General features: G+C 41.6%; 1 protein-coding gene across 4 annotated transcripts in view; it reads right to left on the reverse strand.

The window, feature by feature from the left end:
* LOC104587849 (S-sulfo-L-cysteine synthase (O-acetyl-L-serine-dependent), chloroplastic) overlaps nt 1-20,113 on the reverse strand; it is a 79,300-nt gene that overhangs the window by 18,280 nt on the left and 40,907 nt on the right. For 3 of the 4 annotated variants that reach the window (XM_010245603.3, XM_088889142.1, XM_010245600.3), the window contains one exon: nt 3,614-3,694. The exons of the other annotated variant lie outside the window; for it this stretch is intronic. In XM_010245603.3, coding sequence (XP_010243905.1) covers nt 3,614-3,694 — 81 coding nt within the window. The remainder of the gene's footprint in view (nt 1-3,613; nt 3,695-20,113) is intronic. 4 annotated transcript variants of the gene reach the window in all.

The following is a 20,113-nucleotide window of genomic DNA, read 5'->3' on the forward strand; positions in this document are numbered from 1 at the left end:
GACGAAAATACCCTTTTCTAACTAACTCTAACATTAAGAATATAATCCCATTTAAACCCTACAACATGTTTGCCAAGAAAAAAAATGGTGAGATCCCACATGTGATTATGAGCTAGAGCTAAGAGTTCTTCCATTGCTTGGCACCACCTTGGAGAGGTAAGAGCTTTCTGGACATTCTTAGGAACAGAAATAGTAGATAGAAGAGAAACAAACTGTTGATGGGAGACAAAAAGGTAAAACACAGAAACATAATTAGAAATGGGATGAAGAGTGCAATTGCATTTACCTATTTGCAAGGCAATGGGAAGTCAAGGTCAGAGGGGGGGCCAGGCTACTATGGAAACAACTACTAGATCTGTTGATGGAGAAGAAACTAGAGGCTAGAGGAGAAGCCGGTACATGGCGATGCATATACACTTGCCTAATTGGTGGTCGTTCAACAGGAAGTTGCAATAGAGGTGAGGGCTTGGTTACAACTAGAACAAGAGGAATGGGGTCCTCAATTGAAACAGGAAGTGGAGGTGAAGGAGAGACATCTGATCAAGAAAGAAACGGAACAGACTCAGAGAAAGTAGCATTTGGAAAAGCAAAAGAACGCCAGGAACTAGGATTATAACACTTATACCCTTTTTGGGCCCTGGAATAGCCAAGAAAAACACACTTAATAAATCGTGCATCTAATTACTTCACCCCAGACCCAAGATTATGAACAAAACACATACATCCAAAAACCCCAGGAGTGAAAGGAAAAGGAGACAAAGTGGGGAACAAGACAGAGAAAGGAGAATGACCTTCAAGCATAGAAATGGGCATCTGATTAATAAGGAAGCAAGATGTAAGCACTGCATCACTCCAAAAGCATTTAGGTACATTCATATGGTGCAAAAGGGACCGAGTAATCTCTGAAAGATGTCAGTTCTTTCTCTCAGCAACCCCATTTTGTTAAGGGGGGTAAGTACATGAAGTTTGATGGATAATGCCTTATTGTTCCAAATATTGTTGAAACAGTGTATAGAAATATTCTCGCCGATTATCAAAACGAAGACTTTTAATGTGTATACCAAACTGAGAGATAATTTCAGCATGAAACTTTTGGAAAATGGCAAACAATTCACTCCTTTCATTCATAGGATAAAGCCATGTCATCCTTGAATAATTATCAAAAAACGTTACAAAATACATGTATGACACTATTTTATTTAGACCCAAATGTCCTAATGGACCAAAGAAAAAGGACTCGACATATGAATATCAACCCTAAAACTAAAGGGAACACGATATTTTGCATACTGACACGACTCACATTTCAAAGTAGAAGGACGACTCAACGACAAAACAAGTAACTTAAGTGCCTTAAGAGATGGATGACCAAGTCTACAATGCCACTGGAGAGGAGAAAGAAATGACTAAAGAGCTACTAACATACCACCACCGTCAAGATATTACAACCCACCAGCTTCATGCCCTCCACCAATCTTCATCCCTGTCTTGAGATCCTAAAAAAACACAAGAAGGGTAAAAGATGATGGAGAAATTAGGAGACTTGGTCAATTTACTAGAAGACACAAGGTTAAAGGGGAATTTGGGAACATAAAAAACTGAAGACAAGGGCAATGAATCTATCTTAACATTACCAAAACCACAAATAGAAGATGTGAAGCCATTAACAAGAGTAAATGTGTCAGATGTAGAAGACTGAGAAAGAGAAGAAAACACAACTAGATTCCCAATCATATGATCGGAAGCTCCCGAGTCAATAATCCAATGGGAGGGTTCAGATGCCAGATAAACCATACCTGAGTGGGCAAGGGTAGTTGTATTCTGCTAGGAGGTAGCCAAGAGTAACCGCTCATACTCATCACGTAGAATACTCATCATTCTTTCTTAGAGGCATCTATAGATGTAGGTGTCTAATCAACTTGTTGAATTTCATCTCTTGTACCACCACCACTAGCCACTGCATGATTGGCCCAAGTTGAAGGTGGCCCATGTAAATCATAACAAAAATTGGCAATGTGTCCCTCCATTCCACAATATGTACACTTCCCCAGATCATTACTACGTCCTATACCATGGACTCCCCTTGAATCTCGACCTCCAATGCACCCACCACCACAATTGAACATGGGACCACTACCACCACCACCACCACCTAGCTTAACTCCTCGGACTCATCCTTTATCTCCACAACCTTCCCTTTTTGTCACTACAAAAGCAAACCTATCAGACGTAGTAGAGTTCTTTGTAGGTCCAAAAACATCCATCAGAGACAAGCAAACACTTCCTCAAGAGAGGGAAAGGCAAACCCACCTAGTATCTGTGCTCTCACTGTTTCATATTCAACCTTTAGCCCTACTAACAATTCAAGTTGTTCTCTCTATTGTTGCAATTTTGCATGGTCCCAAATCTCCTTGATTGTATCTAAGAACATAATGTTCACACTAATCTTGGGTTCCATGCTATTCCACAACCATCTCAGAAGGCGAATGCTCAAAAAAGACTAAATGGTTACATTGACCAAATTTAGCAGCACTTCAGTTTGCTTCTCTATAGCAATAGCAATGTATGAGAATCAACTATACCCTTGAGAATCAACTGAGGGTTTTTCTTCTTTCGCATGCTTCACTTTCTTCTTAGTCCTAAGAAGACATCTACAGACTTTGTTTAAGGCACATTCAGTTTAATAGAAGTCATCTGTACATTCAGGTAATCAGGGGGAATCATAACACTAGATTTGTGTTCATTATTGTCTTTCATAGTTGCCAAGGTAAAAAAAAAAAAAGAACTTCTCACTCACTAGTATATCACACCACTTTCTAGCCACCACATTGCACCACTAATGGCTGATTATTGCATAAAACATCTGCTGTCACAGTTTCCAGCAATAACAGTCACTTGTCCTAAACTTTCAGCACCACAAAACCACCTGGACACACCCCACATACATACCACTAAGTCTGCAACTAACCAACACCTGTTTCACACTGTAACACCCATTCAACCTACATATTTAAACCACACAAATTGGCCCTGGACCAATCTGTCCAACTACCTGAAACACTCACTGCACCACCAACTAGAGTCATGAAAACCTCCAAAAGAAGAAAACGATCACTCCTTTTCAGCCCTTCTGTGAATCTCCAAGTGATCGATGATGAGATCTCTGCAGACAACTAGGGTACAAGGTTATCCAAAATTCTGGGTTGACCTCTGAATTGATTACAGATCTAATCTGTACTGGTTTCAATCCTATAACAATAGAGAAACAGAACAGAGAAGAAAGAGAGAAGGGAGAAAGAAGAGAAGAAGAGATAGGAGAGAAATTCTGGTTTGAACTAGAGAGAAAGTCTAACTCTATAGTCAGCCAGATATTATTTAAATGTTTCTAATTAAAGTTACAAAGATACTTATGCCCCTATTAGTATGGGACATAACACTTAAAACAAAACATAAAAGATATTATACCACACTCTTAATATAAGATAAAATGACCAAAATACCCCTTAACAGCCGACTCTAACAGTTTCTTTTTCTTATCAAGGTTATTTCACTGTTTTCTGTTAATTTCCATCAGGAAACTTAAATAAAATTCAGATATGGAAAAGTTTCTCACAGAAATAAGTTTTCCAGCATTCTCAGGTCTTTTTGCTATGGTAATGGCAGCAGCAGCAGCAGCTCCTGAAGAAATACCAACCTAGGGAAATTTTGACATAGTTAATTAGCTGGTACAAGTACGAAACAAAGATGAGAACAAATTTTTCATCTAATAGAGCCAATAATTGAATTCAGAATAAGAGAGCTGATCCAACACTTATTTCCTACTAAATACCAAACCTATGGCAAGGGTGCCTCATTCCTAACCAGATCCAGCCAAACCCAAGCCTCAATCTGATGAGTTCAACCCTAGCCAACCTAACCTAAGAATGTGTAATCCTGACCCAATCCAAGTATCTCGATTTTCATAATTGGGTTGGGTTGGTCAGATTAGCCCAACAAATGCATGAGAAAATACACATTAATGACATGTTAATAAACCTGCCATAGCTGTAGAAAGAACGGTAATCACGCCATTGTATTCTATCTTATATATTTTTCTTTCTTTGTATTTTCATTATGACCCTTTATTATGTGCCTTATACAGCAACATTGTTTCAGCAAAACCGATTCCAAACTTGCTTAGAACGATGTGGCTGTGTGAACATGGTATCCTCTAATTTTTTTCTTCCAAAAACACAGTAAATAACTGATGGAAATCAGCCCCTAACACAGCTAGGTCGAATTAGGGTTTCTAGGAAGAAAAAGAGAAGAGAAGAATGCAAGAGAATGGAGAGAACTGATTGTATTACATGTCCCTCCTTAGTCCCTTATATAAAGAACTCTCCTAATCTAATCAGGAATTGATCTAAATCAAATTTGGATTAAGAGTTTATCTTTAATTGATAAGCACTATCTTCTTAAGAGAATGGGTGTTCTATACCCAGATCTATACCCTTTTTTGACCCAAATCACATGACAACTTCATGTGACCTCTTAACTAATCATTTAGCAATGGGCCTTAGGCCCATTTTTTTAATAGTTCATGTCCCAAGGTGTTGCATAACCACCTTGGGCAAGAATATGGTATGGCATGGGACCCACGAAGTTCTCACAAAAGTCCATAAGGGTTCATCCCCACCTCTGAAAAAGGTTAGGCCAAATTCACTACTCAGGGGTAGTGAACTCCTAACCTAATTAGCTTGGCTCAGCTTCAGCCCAACATTTACACAAATGATCCTTAGATTCAGCCACCCTATGAAAACCCGAAGATAATGGAAGGATATAAGATAAAGCCCATCAGGTAATCAGCCTTGTAATGGTCTCTCACACCTAACCTCTCAGCCCATAATCATCAAAACACTACACACAAGAAAGTCCATAAGGGTTCATCCCCACCTCTGAAAAAGGTTAGGCCAAATTCACTACTCAGGGGTAGTGAACTCCTAACCTAATCAGCTTGGCTCAGCTTGGGCCCAACATTTACACAAATGATCCTTAGATTCAGCCACCCTATGAAAACCCGAAGATAATGGAAGGATATAAGATAAAGCCCATCAGGTAATCAGCCTTGTAATGATCTCTCACACCTAACCTCTCAGCCCAAAATCATCAAAACACTACACACAAGAAAGGGCCTCTTCTCTGAATGCAAAGTGCAGCGTCACACTCTTTGCTCGAATGGATCCCGGGATTAAAACCTTTTGCAAACATTTTCCATAATATAGTAATAATATAACATATAAATACACTTTACAAATCAAATTTCAAATAAAGTTGAAATCCACTACTAGCAATTTAGGTTTCCATCAAAGAGTAAAAAAAACCCTAATATTCACTTTGACAAAGGAATCAATCCTATCACTATGATCACCCACTCAGGTAGTTTCCTGAACTGCCCCAACATACCCAAATATTTGACCCAAAATGGATCTCACTGTTTGGCATATCAAAGACAATTCAGTCCAAAACCTAGTCAGTATCATAATCAAATTTGTTGATAAGTGAACTTTTCAGTTTTGCCCATCTATCTACAAGGTCCAAGGCATAACTAAAAATTGGTTCAGTTTCAACGTTTCTTCCAAACACCCACTAGCTGTGCTTAAGGTCTAACCCTAGCAGCTAAGACAAGCTACTCCACCAATTCCGCAGTACACTAGTGTCACCCTTGTTAGAATAAATTCCCCAAGTCTATCCCTTGGCTAAGAGCATTCTAAACTAACACGAATCTCATAAGTGTCTAATTTAAAGAGTAATTCACAGAAACACACCAATTTGAACATAAAACAATAATGTACTTTATTCATTTACTGATAAATGTTTATGTAAATCAATCTGATTGGAGCTAAGGGCATACACTGTCTAACACACCCTAGATAGCTAGGAGCAAAATTGGTAATGTTCCTTTTATTAATTCCTAGTATCTGTTTCAAGATGTGATTCAATCCAATAAATCAGAAAATAAATCTCAAATTATATGTGAAAAAGGAGGGAAGAAAGAAGAGAAACTATAGAGAAAAGGAAGAAGAAGATTAAGAAAGGAAAGGAAGAAGATGGCTCGAGGCCATGTCTCCCCTTCTCCTCTAATCTTTATTAAACTTAACATAATGAGGACAATTACAAATCTGCCCTTAAAGGGGCAGCCAACTCACAACCATAGAAAAGAGAAAAGTTAATAGACACAAAAAGACAAGACCTGTTAACAAACATAACAAATAAAAACAAAGTACTAGGATGCAGTTGGATTCTACCTTATCACTCCCCAGGTTGTATGACTCTTTTTATTTTTGTAAATAACCTGCACATGTCTGAATCTCTGCCTTTGGTACCACCTTTGGAGAGCAGGAGCAGAAAGAGGAGGAGCAGGGATATCAAAGGTAGGTCCAGTGGAAGAAGTGGACACCCCATAATCGGACTCACAAGGGATGGGAAGAGGAACAGCTGGAGACATAGCAAAGGGCTCATCAGATTTCTCCCCCTCGGAAGGAACACTAAAGAAGGGAGTCAACTCTGCAAAGGTGACATTCTGAGATATAAAGCGAGTGCCACGAACTGGATCAAAACAACAATAACCCTTCTGTGTGGAAGCATATCCCAGAAACACACACTTATGAGCCTTAGGTTCAAACTTATGCCTTTGGTGACTATGAATATGCACATAGCAAGTACACCCAAACACACGGAGAAGAAGAGAAAAGAGATCCTCATCAGGAAAGAGAAGACTAAAAGGAGTTTTAAAGCCAAGGACCCAAGAGGGCATACGGTTGATCAGAAAGGTAGCAGTAAGAACAGCATCTCCCCAAAACTTTACAGGAACATGGGATGCAAACAAGAGGGATTTGGCAACCTCAACCACATGCCTGTTCTTTCTTTCCGCCACCCTGTTTTGTTGCGGAGTGTAGGAACAAGAACTTTGATGAATAACCCCAAAAGTTTCAAGATAGGTGGAGAGGGTTCTCTCAAAATACTCCTTAGCATTGTCAGAGCGGAATATTTTGATACGAGTATTAAACTGGGTGAGGATGAGTTCATGAAAAATTTTCACAATAGCTGGTACTTCATCCCTGGATTTCATGAGATAAATCCAAGTGTAACGTGAATAATCATCAATAAAAAGCATAAAGTACCTATAACCCCCATGGTTGGCATGTAATATGGCCCCCACACATCAGAGTGAACAATATGGAAAGGAGAAAGTGATCTTTTATTGCTAATTGAATAGGAATGTCTACAATGCTTTGCCAGCTCACATGATTCACAATGAAGACTCGATAAAGACACTCCTTTAAACATATCTGGGAACAGATGACTCAAAGCAGAAAAAGACAAGTGACCAAACCAAAAATGACATAATAAAATTTTGTTAACAGACTCTGACACGACTGAATCTAAGGCAACTCCATGAGGTGGTCCCAAATCTTGATCCGGTGTGTCCATCAAGTATATTCCGTTCACCTCATGGCCACTCCCAATCATCCTCTGAGACTATAGGCCTTGAAAAACACAATGAGTGGGAAAGAAGGTTATGCTGCAATTCATGGACTTTGTTAAGCTACTAACAGATAAGAGGTTTGTGTTAAGCTTAGGGACATGAAGAACAGAAGATAAGAACAGGGTGTCAGAGGTCTTTATATCACCTTTACCAGAGATGAGGGCAAGGGACCCATCGGCAAGGGATATTTTCTCTTTCCCAGAGAGAAGGTGATATGAGCAAAAAAGGTTAGATAGACTGGTCATAAGGTCTGATGCACCAGAATTGATAATCCAAGGGATTTTATGATTACCTGAAATTGAAGCATGATTTGCAGAAGCACGAGTACCTGAGTGAGCAAAAGCTAATGAAGATGATGCACTGTTGGAAGGGTGAGCTGAAGAAATTGTAGCTTCCAAGTAATTTAGGAGCCTCCCATACTTCTCAAAATCCAGCTTCATTGCAGCCAACTGCTCAATAGTTGATTTCTCTTCACTCTCCTTACTTCCCCCTTCAAGTACTGTAGCAGCATTAGCAGTCTTGGGTTTTCCCACCTGGCTGCCCTTCTTAGGGCTATTATTGTTCTTAAACCTATCAGGGAGAAGTCCAGGATGAAGCTTCCAGCAGATGTCCTTTGTATGTCGTGGTTTCTTGCAATATTCACACATCTGCTCTCTTTTCTCAGTAGGGCCCTTTGGTTTCATTCCCGCATGTGCAAAATGTTCTGTAGGTGGACTCTGCAACTGAACCTGCCGCCTACTCTCCTCACTACTTATCATAGCATATGCCTGTGAAAGAGTAACCTCATCCCTGGCCAAAATATTTTGTCTGATAATATCAAACTCAGGGTTGATAATATCAAATACCCTATTTCTCTCCACCAGCTTTCTATACATTTCAGCATCCTTTTTACTCTCCCATACCACTGTCTCCATAACATCAATTTCCTGCCATAGGGATTTTAGTATAGAGTAGTAGATTGCTACACTCTTCTCCCCCTGTCTCAGGTTTTTCACATCACTTTTCAATTTGTACGCTCTGGCTACATTCAGTTTCTGTGAATAGGTCTCAATTACACTGTCCCATATCTCCTTAGCCGAAGACATCCAGAGATAGTGCTGGCTTATATGGGGTTGCATAGAATTGACTAACCATCCTATAACAGTATAGTTCTCTTGCATCCATTTTTAAAATTCAGGGTCTGTCTCTTCAGGTTTCACCTTACTGCCTATGAGATACCCGAGTTTTCCTCTACTACAAACATAGATTTTTATAGACTGTGCCCAAGAAAGGTAGTTCGTCCCATCTAGCTAAATTGTGGTAACACCATTCAAAACAGAATCTACTGAGGCCGGTCCAGAAATCGGCACCTGCTTGAATTCACTTCCGTATGTCTCCATTAATCAAACAGAAATCAAAGAACAGAAATTTTGACTATGTAAACTTACGTGAAGTCAAACCAAAACTCGGGTGCTTGGAAAACTAGGGTTTTGCTCCGCCCAACAGATGGGAGGAAGAAAGAAAATGCTGTCGCACCTACCAAACTAACCAAAACTCTTCCAAAGCTGAACCACCCCCCTTTAGCAGTCACAAGACACCTTCTAAGCACAGAGCGCCACACCTGAGCTTCACCTTTCCTGGTAACCTCAAAAATCTCTAGTTGGCTAGGGTTTCGGGTAGCAACAGAACAGTATCACTTCTTGGCAAAATCTGGCCAGAACTAAACTCTCCAAACCCTTCTACCAACTAGGCAAGTGATTCTCTATACTATAGAGAACCTATCTCTCCATACACTCTCTTGATTTTAGAGTGTACAGGAACGAAGAAAAAGGAAGGAAGAGGAACTAAACCCGCTCTGATACCAAGATGTAAATCAGTCCTCCAATATCAAGATTAAACTTAGTGATTAGCAGAATAAAACAGGTCTGAATAGTTGTACGGGAGAAGATGGCGAAGAGAAGAGGAAAGAGAAGAAGGAGTCGAATAATTCTCCATTGTCCTCTAACCCTATTTTATTAAGATCTAAAATTTAATGATGACAAGAATGCCCTTAAGTGGGGGGCCAGCTTGGCAGTTACATAAAGAAAAATAAAACAAGAATAAATAACAAGCCCATTAAGTGTGGCCCATCAACATAAAATAAAAGATATTACAAGAGAGGCTGTTAGGGCCCATTGGACCCAGTCTCTTTCCACTCCTTCAGAAGAGCATCTTGCCACTCCCATCATTCCTGAGGAAACAGGTCAGCCATCCATCTACTGACCCATCTTTGATTATCCCAGACCTTGACCTTCCTATTGCTCTTCGCAAGGGCAAGCGGAAGTGTACAGCCCATTGTATCTCCAAACACTTACCTTACAGCCTTCTCTCCCCTTCCTACTACTCCTTTCTTGCCTCTATTTCTTCCCATGTGATACCCAGGTCTGTACCGGAAGCATTATCTCAAGCTGAATGGAGGGATGCTATGATGACTGAACTTGATGCATTGCATAAGAACCATACCTAGGATATTGTGGACTTGCCGGAAGGGAAGGAACCTGTGGGTTGTAAATGGGTGTTTACCATTAAGTATCACTCTGATGGCTCTGTTGAAAGGTTTAAGGCTCGGTTGGTTGCTAAGATGACTTCAATCAGGGTTTTACTTTCTCTAGCAGCTACTTTTGACTGGCCCCTACACTAGTTTGATGTTAAAAATGCCTTCTTAAATGGAGACCTGCATGAAGAGGTCTATATGTCTCTACCTCCAGGAGTGTATGGGAAAGAAATGAAAGGCAAGGTGTGTACACTACACAAATCTATTTATGGTCTCAAACAATCTCCTCGGGCTTGGTTTGAGAGATTTCGGACTGCTCTTGTCTCCTTTGGCTACATTCAAACACAATCTGATCATACACTGTTCTTGAAGAGAAATGACTCTCTGGTGACCTTCTTGATTGTTTATGTTGATGACATTGTGGTCACGGGTAATGACATTGAAGAGGCCAGAAAACTAAAAGGATTTCTCAACTCTGAATTTGAAATCAAAAACTTGGGAGATCTTCGATATTTCTTGGGCATTGAATATGCTCGATCTAAGGATGGTATCTTTATATCTCAGCGCAAATATGTCCTTGATCTTCTTGTTGAAACTGGTAAACTTGGAGCTAAACCTATCTCCACTCCCATTGATCCTAATCATAAGCTTTCTACCACAGATGGTGAACCTTTGCCTGATAAGGGAGTGTTTCAGAGACTGCTTGGGAAATTGTTATACCTTTGCATGACTCGGCCAGATATTTCCTATGCAGTAAGTGTTATTAGTCAGTTTATGCATTCTCCCAGAGATACTCATCTAGCTACTGCAGAAAGGGTTTTGTGCGACTTAAAAGGTACTCCAGAGAAAAGGTATTCTATTTGCTAAGCATGGCCACATGAAGCTAGAAGCCTTTACTGATGCAGATTGGGCAGGATGTATTGATGACAGAAGGTCCACCTCTAGTTATTGTGCTCTGGTTGCTGGGAATATTGTGTCTTGGAGGAGTAAGAAACAATGAGTAGTTGCTAGATCCTCAGCTGAAGCAGAATACAGGGCAATGGCACATTGTGTTGAGTGTGCCAACTTGTGTTTAGTTTATTTTCTTTTAAATTAATATGTTGTTGGGCCTTGGGCCCATTAGTTTTTTATTTTTTAAAGAGCTGTAACTATTTAGTTTGAATTGCCGCCTTACTAAGGACATCTTTGTAATATCTCATATTTAAGTTAATTATAAATAGAATGAGGGGCTGGCGGCTAGGGTTAGGATACACAATCCTAGTTGACCTTCTTCTCCTTTTCTTCCTTTTCCTCTGTCTATTGTTGAAATCTACAACTTTCTCCACTTCCTTTCACAAGAACCTTGGCCAAATCAGCACATAAGGCTTTCTACTTGGTATCAGAGCAGGTTGAAGGTTCTTGAAGTGATTCTCTCATGCAGCCCTAGATCGGCCGACTGCATGGAGATTTAAGAGGTTGATCGAAGCTCTCAGGTAAGCCCAGTTTTTTTATTTTCTTGATGGATCTATATGCCCTGTAGCTAGTCTAGGGTTTCTCATCAGAATCAGGAAAAACTGGAGAAAGGGGAAGAGTCTTGTTTTTGTTGGACTCTTCAATTTTGACCTAGGTAGTGGCGCCCTATTTTTTTAGGGTTCCTTGGAGTTTTTTATAAGGGGCGATTCAAGTCCCACGTGGTTTGGAGGCTTCTAGAGAGGGTGGTTGCCTTTTCTCTCTCTTCTCCCATCCCATAGAAAATGAATCTTTCGTGGGGAGAAAGTTCAGGACACCAAAGAAGTGTCGTTGATTCCAGAAGGTGTTTTGTTTGTTTTTGCTGCATTTTTTATTTGTTTTTGATAGAATTCAGGTCTGCCTTAGGGTTCTGCCTGTCTGAGTTCGGTTATGTAGAAGAAGAAAAGGTGAAAGAGAGAGAGAGAGAGAGAGAGAGAGAGAGAGAAAGAGAGAAGAGAGAATTCTGGTTCAAACTGAAAGAGTCAACATGACTTCTCCCAGTCGGCCAGGAAGTATTTATATTATTATTAAAACATAATTGAAAAGACCCATGTGCCCTTACTTAAGAGCACTTGTTCCAACACAACATTACAGATCAGCAACATTAACTAGGTATAAGACAGAAATACCCCTACGCTAACACTCCCCCTCAAGCTGGTGAGTATATATCATATACTCCCAGCTTGTTACATATGTAGTCCACTCTTCCCCGACTCAAGCCTTTTGTAAATAAGTCAGCCCACTGATCTCCTGTATTAACATGTGTAGTGTCTAGCTCTCCATTCAGCACCTTCTCCCTCACAAAGTGACAGTCAACCTCAATGTGCTTGGTTCTTTCATGGAACACTGGATTAGAGGAGATATGAACTACAGCCTGATTATCACAATAGAGCTTCATTGGAGTGTTAATGTTGTACCCTACTTCCTGTAGAAGGTTCCTTAGCCACACTAATTCACAAGCGGTGTGCGCCATAGCCCTATATTATGCTTCTGCACTGCTTCTTGCCACAACCGTCTGCTTCTTACTTTTCCATGTCACCAGGTTACCTCCCAGAAACATGCAATAGCATGTAGTAGACCGCCTATTAGACATAGAACTGGCCCAATCAGCATCAGAATACCCTTCTATTTCAAATTTTCCCCCACTCTTGTATATCAGACCGCGACCCAGAGCCCCTTTTAGATACTTGACAATTCTCAGAACTGCATTCCAATGAGGAATCAGAGGTTTCTACATGAACTGGCTTACCACACTAACTACAAATGAGATGTCTGGTCTGGTAATGGTTAGGTAGTTCAGTTTGCCCACAAGTCGTCGGTATCTGCCAGGGTCTTCAAACACTTCCCCCATATCACTGCTTAGCTTGGTATTTGTGTCCATGGGTGTTTCAGCTGGTTTGGCACCCAACAAGCCTATTTCTTCCAACAAATCAAGCACATACTTCCTTTGGCACAGGTTAATCCCATACTTGGATCTCGCTACCTCTATCCCCAAGAAGTATTTCAGTTTACCCAGATCCTTTGTCTGAAAGTGATCCTGCAGATAAGTCTTCAGCCTGTCAATACCAATGTTATCATTCCCAATAATAACAATATCATCTACATACACCGCCAACAGTGTTTTTCCTCTCGGAGAGTCATGACTAAATACAGAATGGTCAACTTTGCACTGTTTCATACCAAACTTCTTTACCACCTCACTGAACCTACCAAACCATGCTCGAGAGACTGTTTAAGCCCATATATAGCCTTCCTTAGTCTGCACACCTTACCATCCTCCCCCTGAGCAACAAACCCTGGAGGTTGCTCCATGTAGACCTCCTCAAGTAAGTCACCATGCAAAAAGGCATTCTTGATATCAAGCTGATATAGTGGCCACTCATACATGGCTGCAAGAGAGATCACAACACGAACTGACCCTATCTTAGCAACCAGTGAGAAGGTCTCTGTGTAGTCAATACCATAGGTTTGGGAGTACCCTTTTGCAACTAATCGCGCTTTCAGGCGTTCAACACTACCATCAGGTAGACACTTAACCGTATAAACCCATTTACAACCAACAGCTTGCTTCCCAGGAGAAAGAGCAATGAGGTCCCAAGTATGATTATGATGAAGGGCTGAGAGTTCTTCTTCCATGGCACGGCACCACCCTGGAGAGGCAAGGGCTTCCTGGACATCTTTAGGAACAATAACTGAAGATAACAAGGTAACAAACTGGCGATGGGAAGCGGAAAGGTGAGTAAGAGAAACATAATTAGAAATGGGATGAAGGGTGCAAGTACATTTACCTTTCTGCAAAGCAATGGGTAGATCAAGCTCAGATGCTAAGTGCGGGTTTGGTGCCGAATCCGTTGATGGAGATGTAGCCGGAGGAGTAGTAGCTGGTGCGCATGGACGATGTGTATACACATGACGGATAGGTGGGCGTTCAATAGGTGGTGGCACCAGAGGCAAGGATTTGGTCACGATTGGAACAAAGGAAGGAGGATCGACAACGGGAAGTGGAAGAGGAGGAAGTGATGAGGAGGAAGAAGCATCACTGGACCCCAAAAAGAACGGAGTAGACTCAAAGAAACTGACATCAGCACACACAAAGGACCGTCGAGAACCAGGATGGTAACACCTATACCCTTTCTGGGTCCGAGGATAGCCAAGGAAGATGCACTTGAGAGAACGGGCATCGAACTTGTCATTCCCGGGACCCAGATTATGGACGAAGCAGACACACCCAAAAACTCTCGGCGTAAGAGGGAACGGAGACAAAGTGGGAAACAAGACCTGAAACGGAGAATGACCATCAAGGATGAACGTGGGCATCCGATTAACCAGAAAGCAAGAGGTAAGCACTGCATCACTCCAAAAAGGTTTGGGAACATGAATGTGATGCATTAGGGATCTTGTTGTTTCAAGGAGATGGCGATTCTTTCTCTCAGCCACCCCGTTTTGTTGTGGGGTGTAGGTACACGAGGTCTGATGTATAATGCCGTGTTGGTCTAGCTATTCCTGAAATGATGAGGATAAATATTCGCGGCCATTATCAGAACAAAAAACTTTGATGTGGGTACCAAATTGATTATGAATCTCGGCATAAAATTTCTGAAAAAATGGTAAACAATTCACTTCTTTCTTTCATTAAATAGAGCCACGTCATCCTTGAAAAATCATCCACAAAAATGACAAAATATCTGTATCCATTATATGACATCACTTTATAAGGACCCCAAACATCTTAATGAACTAAAGAAAAAGGACTCAACACACGGTTATCAACCCTAGAACTAAAGGGAACACGATGGTGTTTCCCAAACTGACACGACTCACAATCCAAAACAGAAAGCTGACTCAAGGACGGAACCAAGGACTTCAAGAATTTTAGCGACAGATGACCAAATCGGCAGTGCCACTGGAGAGGAGAAAGAGATGACTAGAGAGCTATTGAAGTTCTACCACCACCACCGTCAAGATAATACAGTCCACCTGCTTCATGCCCTCCACCAATCTTCATCCCCGTCTTGAGATCCTGAAAAACACACATAGAAGGATAAAAGGTAATGGAGCAGTTAAGTGATTTGGTCAGCTTACTAACAGACAAGGTTAAAAGGCAATTTAGGAACATACAAAACTGATGAGAGGGATACAGGATCTAGGTCAATATTACCAACACCACAAATTGAGGATGTGGAACCATTAGCAAGGGTGACAGATTGTGATGTTGAGCAATGACATAAGGAGGAAAACACACCTGGAGTTCCAGTCATGTGATCGGAGGCTCCAGAGTCAATGATCCAGGGATTGGGTGTAGATGCCAGACAAGCCATACCTGAGTGAGCAAAAGTCACCGTGTTCTGCTGTGATTGGATAAACCTCTCATATTCATCATGGGGAACACTCACCATCTCCTTCATGGGACCATCTGTGGATGTAGGAGGCATCTGGTCAGATGAATGATTCTCCTGTCTAAAGCTGGAACTTGAGTCACTGGTTGCGGCATGATTGGCCCAGGTTGAGGGAGGACCATGTAGATCATAACAATAGTTGATGGATGTAGGAGGCATCTGGTCAGATGAATGATTCTCCTGTCTAAAGCTGGAACTTGAGTCACTGGTTGCGGCATGATTGGCCCAGGTTGAGGGAGGACCATGTAGATCATAACAATAGTTGATGGTATGTCCATCCATACCACAATGAGTGCACTTCCTCAGGCCTGAGCTACGTCATCTACCACGGGCTCCCCCTGAATCTCTGCTCCCAGTACGACCACCACCACGATTATGAGTAGACCCACCATTGCCACTTCAGCCATATGTAGAACCACTACCACCACCATGGCCAAACTGAGCTCCCCGAGCTCCACCTCTAACACCACAGCCTCTCGATGCAGCAAAGGCAGATCTATCTGAGATATTAGAGTTCTCAGTAGATCCGATAGAAATCCTCCAGAGTCGAGCAAATACCTCTTCTAGGGACGGAAGAGCTGATCCCCCTAATATCTGAGCCCGTACTAGTTCATATTCAGACTTTAGTCCTACCAAAAATCTAGTACATCAAGTTGCTCTCTCTGTTGTTGCTGAATCTTGACATCAGAAGTGAGAGGATGATAGACATTCAACTCATTACATATGTTCCTCATGTTGGCATAGTACTCCTCAAGACTTTGATTGCCCTGTTGCAGGTTAAAGTACTCTTGATAAAGCTGATAAACTCTGGTTGTATTGTCCTGCCCCGAATACAATTTCTTTGCATGGTCCCACACATCTTTGGCAGTATCAAGAAACATGAAGTTCACACTAATCTTGGGTTCCATACTGTTCCACAACCATGTGATGATCTGAGCATCCTCTTGCTCCCAATCTTCATACTCGTGAGAGTCAGAGGGTTTCTCCTCTTTGATGTGTTTTACCTTCTTCTTTGCCTTCAGAAAGACTTCAACGGATTTAGCCCAAGGCACATAATTCTCTCCATTTAATTTAATGGAGGTCATCTGAACATTCAAGGCTGTAGGGGCACCATCGCACTAGGTTTATAATCATTATTATCTCCCATTATGCTATCACCGATTCTGCACACTTGCTGAATTCTATTATCACTAAGATCTACACACTACACACCACTAGGTCACACCTGTCACACTGATTGCAGCACTTATTGTTGCTGGAATGTGTGCTCTTTACACCACAAACCCTAGATCACACCTGTCACACTGATTTCAGCACTTGTTGTTGCTGAAAAGTGTGCTCACACCACAAACCCTACTCCTACAACTACCTGAAATCTCACCACTATATGATCATATCTCTTCCTTCAAAATGCATAAAGAAACCAACATAAACCCTAGCACATTACTTGCCAAAACCCTAGCATATGGTCTGAAACACACTTCCTATTTAATCCATAACAGATATCATGCACTGAAATCTCTTACCTTATCACTGAAGTAACACCCATACAAGCAGGAAAGCAGTCCACACACGACAGCCACTGCACACACAACAGCCACACACAACACAGTTCGGCCCTTTATTCTTCCTCTACTAGGAGAGGGCGATCTCAGAAATCACAACAACCGACCACATACGACCTGACTGGAGGCATAGAAACCTCCAAGGGAAGAGGGCGATCACTCCTTTTCAGCATTTTCCCTTATCTCCAATCGAACACAGAAAAAAAGGAAAACCCTAGATAGGGTGCGCAGAGAATGGAATCCTAGGCAAGAAGAAATCTAGGCAGATTCAAGAAGCTCTGATACCATGATAGAATTCAGGTCTGCCTTAGGGTACTGAAAAGACCTATGTGCCCTTACTTAAGTTAAGAGCACTTGTTCCAACACAACATTACAGATCAGCAACATTAACTAGGTATAAAGACAGAAATACCCCTACGCTAACAGTTTTCTATATCCTTTTGAGAAGCATGGAGGGACACAGAGTTGAATATAAGCCCGGGAATGAAATGGGACCTGTGGGAGGAGATGCTGGAGACCCCTTCGGAGCTGGAACCATTACTACAGTTAGGTTGGATGGTACAAACTACTTGGAATGGTCCCAATCTGCAAAGATGGCCATTGGGGCTCGTGGAAAATTGGGGTATATTACTAGTGAAGAGGTGAAACCTGAAACTGACAACTCCCGGTGGGTGCAGGAAAATTATATGGTGATGACATGGTTGTGTAATTCCATGTTGCCACATATAAGTAAAAATTTTTTATGGGCAAATACTACTAAGGAGATATGGGATGGGGTTGCAGAAACCTATTCACAAAAGAACAATGTTGCTAGGGCTTATCAACTGAGAAATCAAATTATTGCTACTAGGCAGGGAGATAGATTTGTTGCAACTTATTTTTCAGTCCTTAAGACCCTGTGGCAGGAGATTGACCATCTAGAGACCTTTGCTTGGGAAACCACCAAGGATGCAGCTACCTATCAAAGACACTTAGAGAAGTATAGGGTGTTCGAATTCCTTGCTGGCCTTAACCCTGAGTATGACATTGCACGACAACATCTTCTTTCCAGGGACAGTGTCACTCTCTCCCAAGCATATGCATTTATGTCAGGAGAGGAATGCAGGAGGGATGTAATGATGAAGAATCTCATGTCTGATCAGTCCGCTATGGTAAGTGTTGTGAAATCTAAACAGAATGGCAATGAAAACAAGAAGGAAGACAAAAGGGACTTAGTCTGTGACTACTGTAAGAAGCTGAAGCATACAAGAGATACTTGTTGGAAGCTTCACCCACATCTTGTGCCGACTAGATTGAAGAATAAGAAAGGAAATGCACACATGGCAGTTACTGGTGACACTCTGGGCCCCCCTACTACAACTGCCTTGGAGTCCGTTGCAGCTACTACAATAAGGGCCAAGCTTGAGAGGTTTGGGTTACTTCTGAATCAGAGGGATATAGCTAGTTCCAATTCAGCCACAAGCAGACAACAAGGTACAGGTAGCACAGGTGGAGCTCACTCTACCTCCCTTGCCCACACAGGTAGTCCACATGTCACTGCAAACTATGTTTCTACTTCAGGTAAGAAGAGATCTCCTTGGATTATAGACTCTGGAGCCTCTGAGCACATGACCCATTGCTCCACCATTTTCTCCTCTTACCAGCTCAGTTCTGGCAAAGATAGGGTCTCCACAGCTGATGGATCCCATGTTCCTATTGCTGGGAAGGGATCTGTTAAGATTAATGATTCCATTTGTTTACCCATTGTCCTCCATGTTCCTAGATTGAGCATCAACTTATTATATGTTAGTAGTTTGACTAAGAATCTGAACTGCTCAGTAATTTTTTCTCCTGAACGTTGTATTTTGCAGGATCTGGAATCAAAGAGGACGATTGGGAGTGGTCGTGAAGTGAATGGAATCTACCTCCTAGATACTCTTCCAATTCACCAAAGTCATCATGTTTGCAAGGACAGTGAGCCAAAACCTGTAGAATAGATTATACTTTGGCATAATCGTCTAGGTCATTTGTCTTTTTCTTCTTTAAGTTCTTTGTTTTCAAAACTAATTCAGTCTGTGAGTCCGTCAAGGTTGAAGTGTGAAGGTTGTGAACTTGGAAAGCATTACAGACACTCTTTTAAACCGAGTAATAAAAGATGTTCTTCTCCTTTTGATGTTATTCATTCGGATGTGTGGGGCCCTTATCATGTTCCCTCTATGGACGGCTATCACTATTTTCTCCTGTTTGTGGATGATTTCTCTCGATATTCCTGGATTTACCTGATGAAATCACGCGATGAGGTACCATCCTTGGTGAGGCAATTCTTCCAGATGGTATTAACACAATTTGGAACTAGAATCAAGATGTTCAGATCTGACAATGCTAGGGAATATTTTGAGAGACATCTTGCCTCATATCTGTTGGAGTATGGTGTTGTCCATCAGAGTAGTTGCTCCTACAGTCCACAGCAGAATGGTGTTGCAAAGAGAAAGAACACATTGTTGAGACGGCAAGAAGCATGATGATCACAGCTACAGTTCCAGTTCGTTTTTGGGGTGGTGCTGTTCTCACGGCAGTATATCTGATTAACAAGGTGCCTTATCATATATTTGGATTCAGCACTCCATTCAGCCTTCTTTTTCCTCAGGGGGAGATGTTTCACATTCCTCTAAGGGTGTTTGGGTGTGTTTGCTTTGCGCATATCCTTGGTCCTTACCGTTCGAAGCATGATCCCAAGGCAAAGAAATGTGTCTTCCTTGGATATGCAAAGAATCAGAAAGGGTACCGCTGCTATGATCTAGTCTCTGGGAACCGGTTTGTTACTATGGACATTACCTTTTTCGAATCTACATATTTCTTCTCAAGGAATCCTTCTCAGGGGGAGTGTTTTGGGGAAGTAAGTCAGCAGTCTGTCCCTCTCCCAATTCCAGTTCCTGTGTCTACTACTGTGCTTGACCACCATCCGATGTCACCTACCTTGCCACCCCCTTTGTGTTCCGTCTCACAGTATTACTCATGGCAGAGACTTCATAAGGAGGTTGACTCCACTACAGCAGAACTCACACCACTTCGTGTTGATCCCTTGGAGACTCCAGATTCGGCTGATACAGATTCAGGTATCCCTATTGATCCCACTACTATTTCAGTT

Source organism: Nelumbo nucifera, chromosome 5 (genome assembly GCF_055504915.1).
Source record: "Nelumbo nucifera cultivar China Antique chromosome 5, China Antique-T2T, whole genome shotgun sequence".
Classification (NCBI taxonomy): Eukaryota; Viridiplantae; Streptophyta; class Magnoliopsida; order Proteales; family Nelumbonaceae; genus Nelumbo; species Nelumbo nucifera.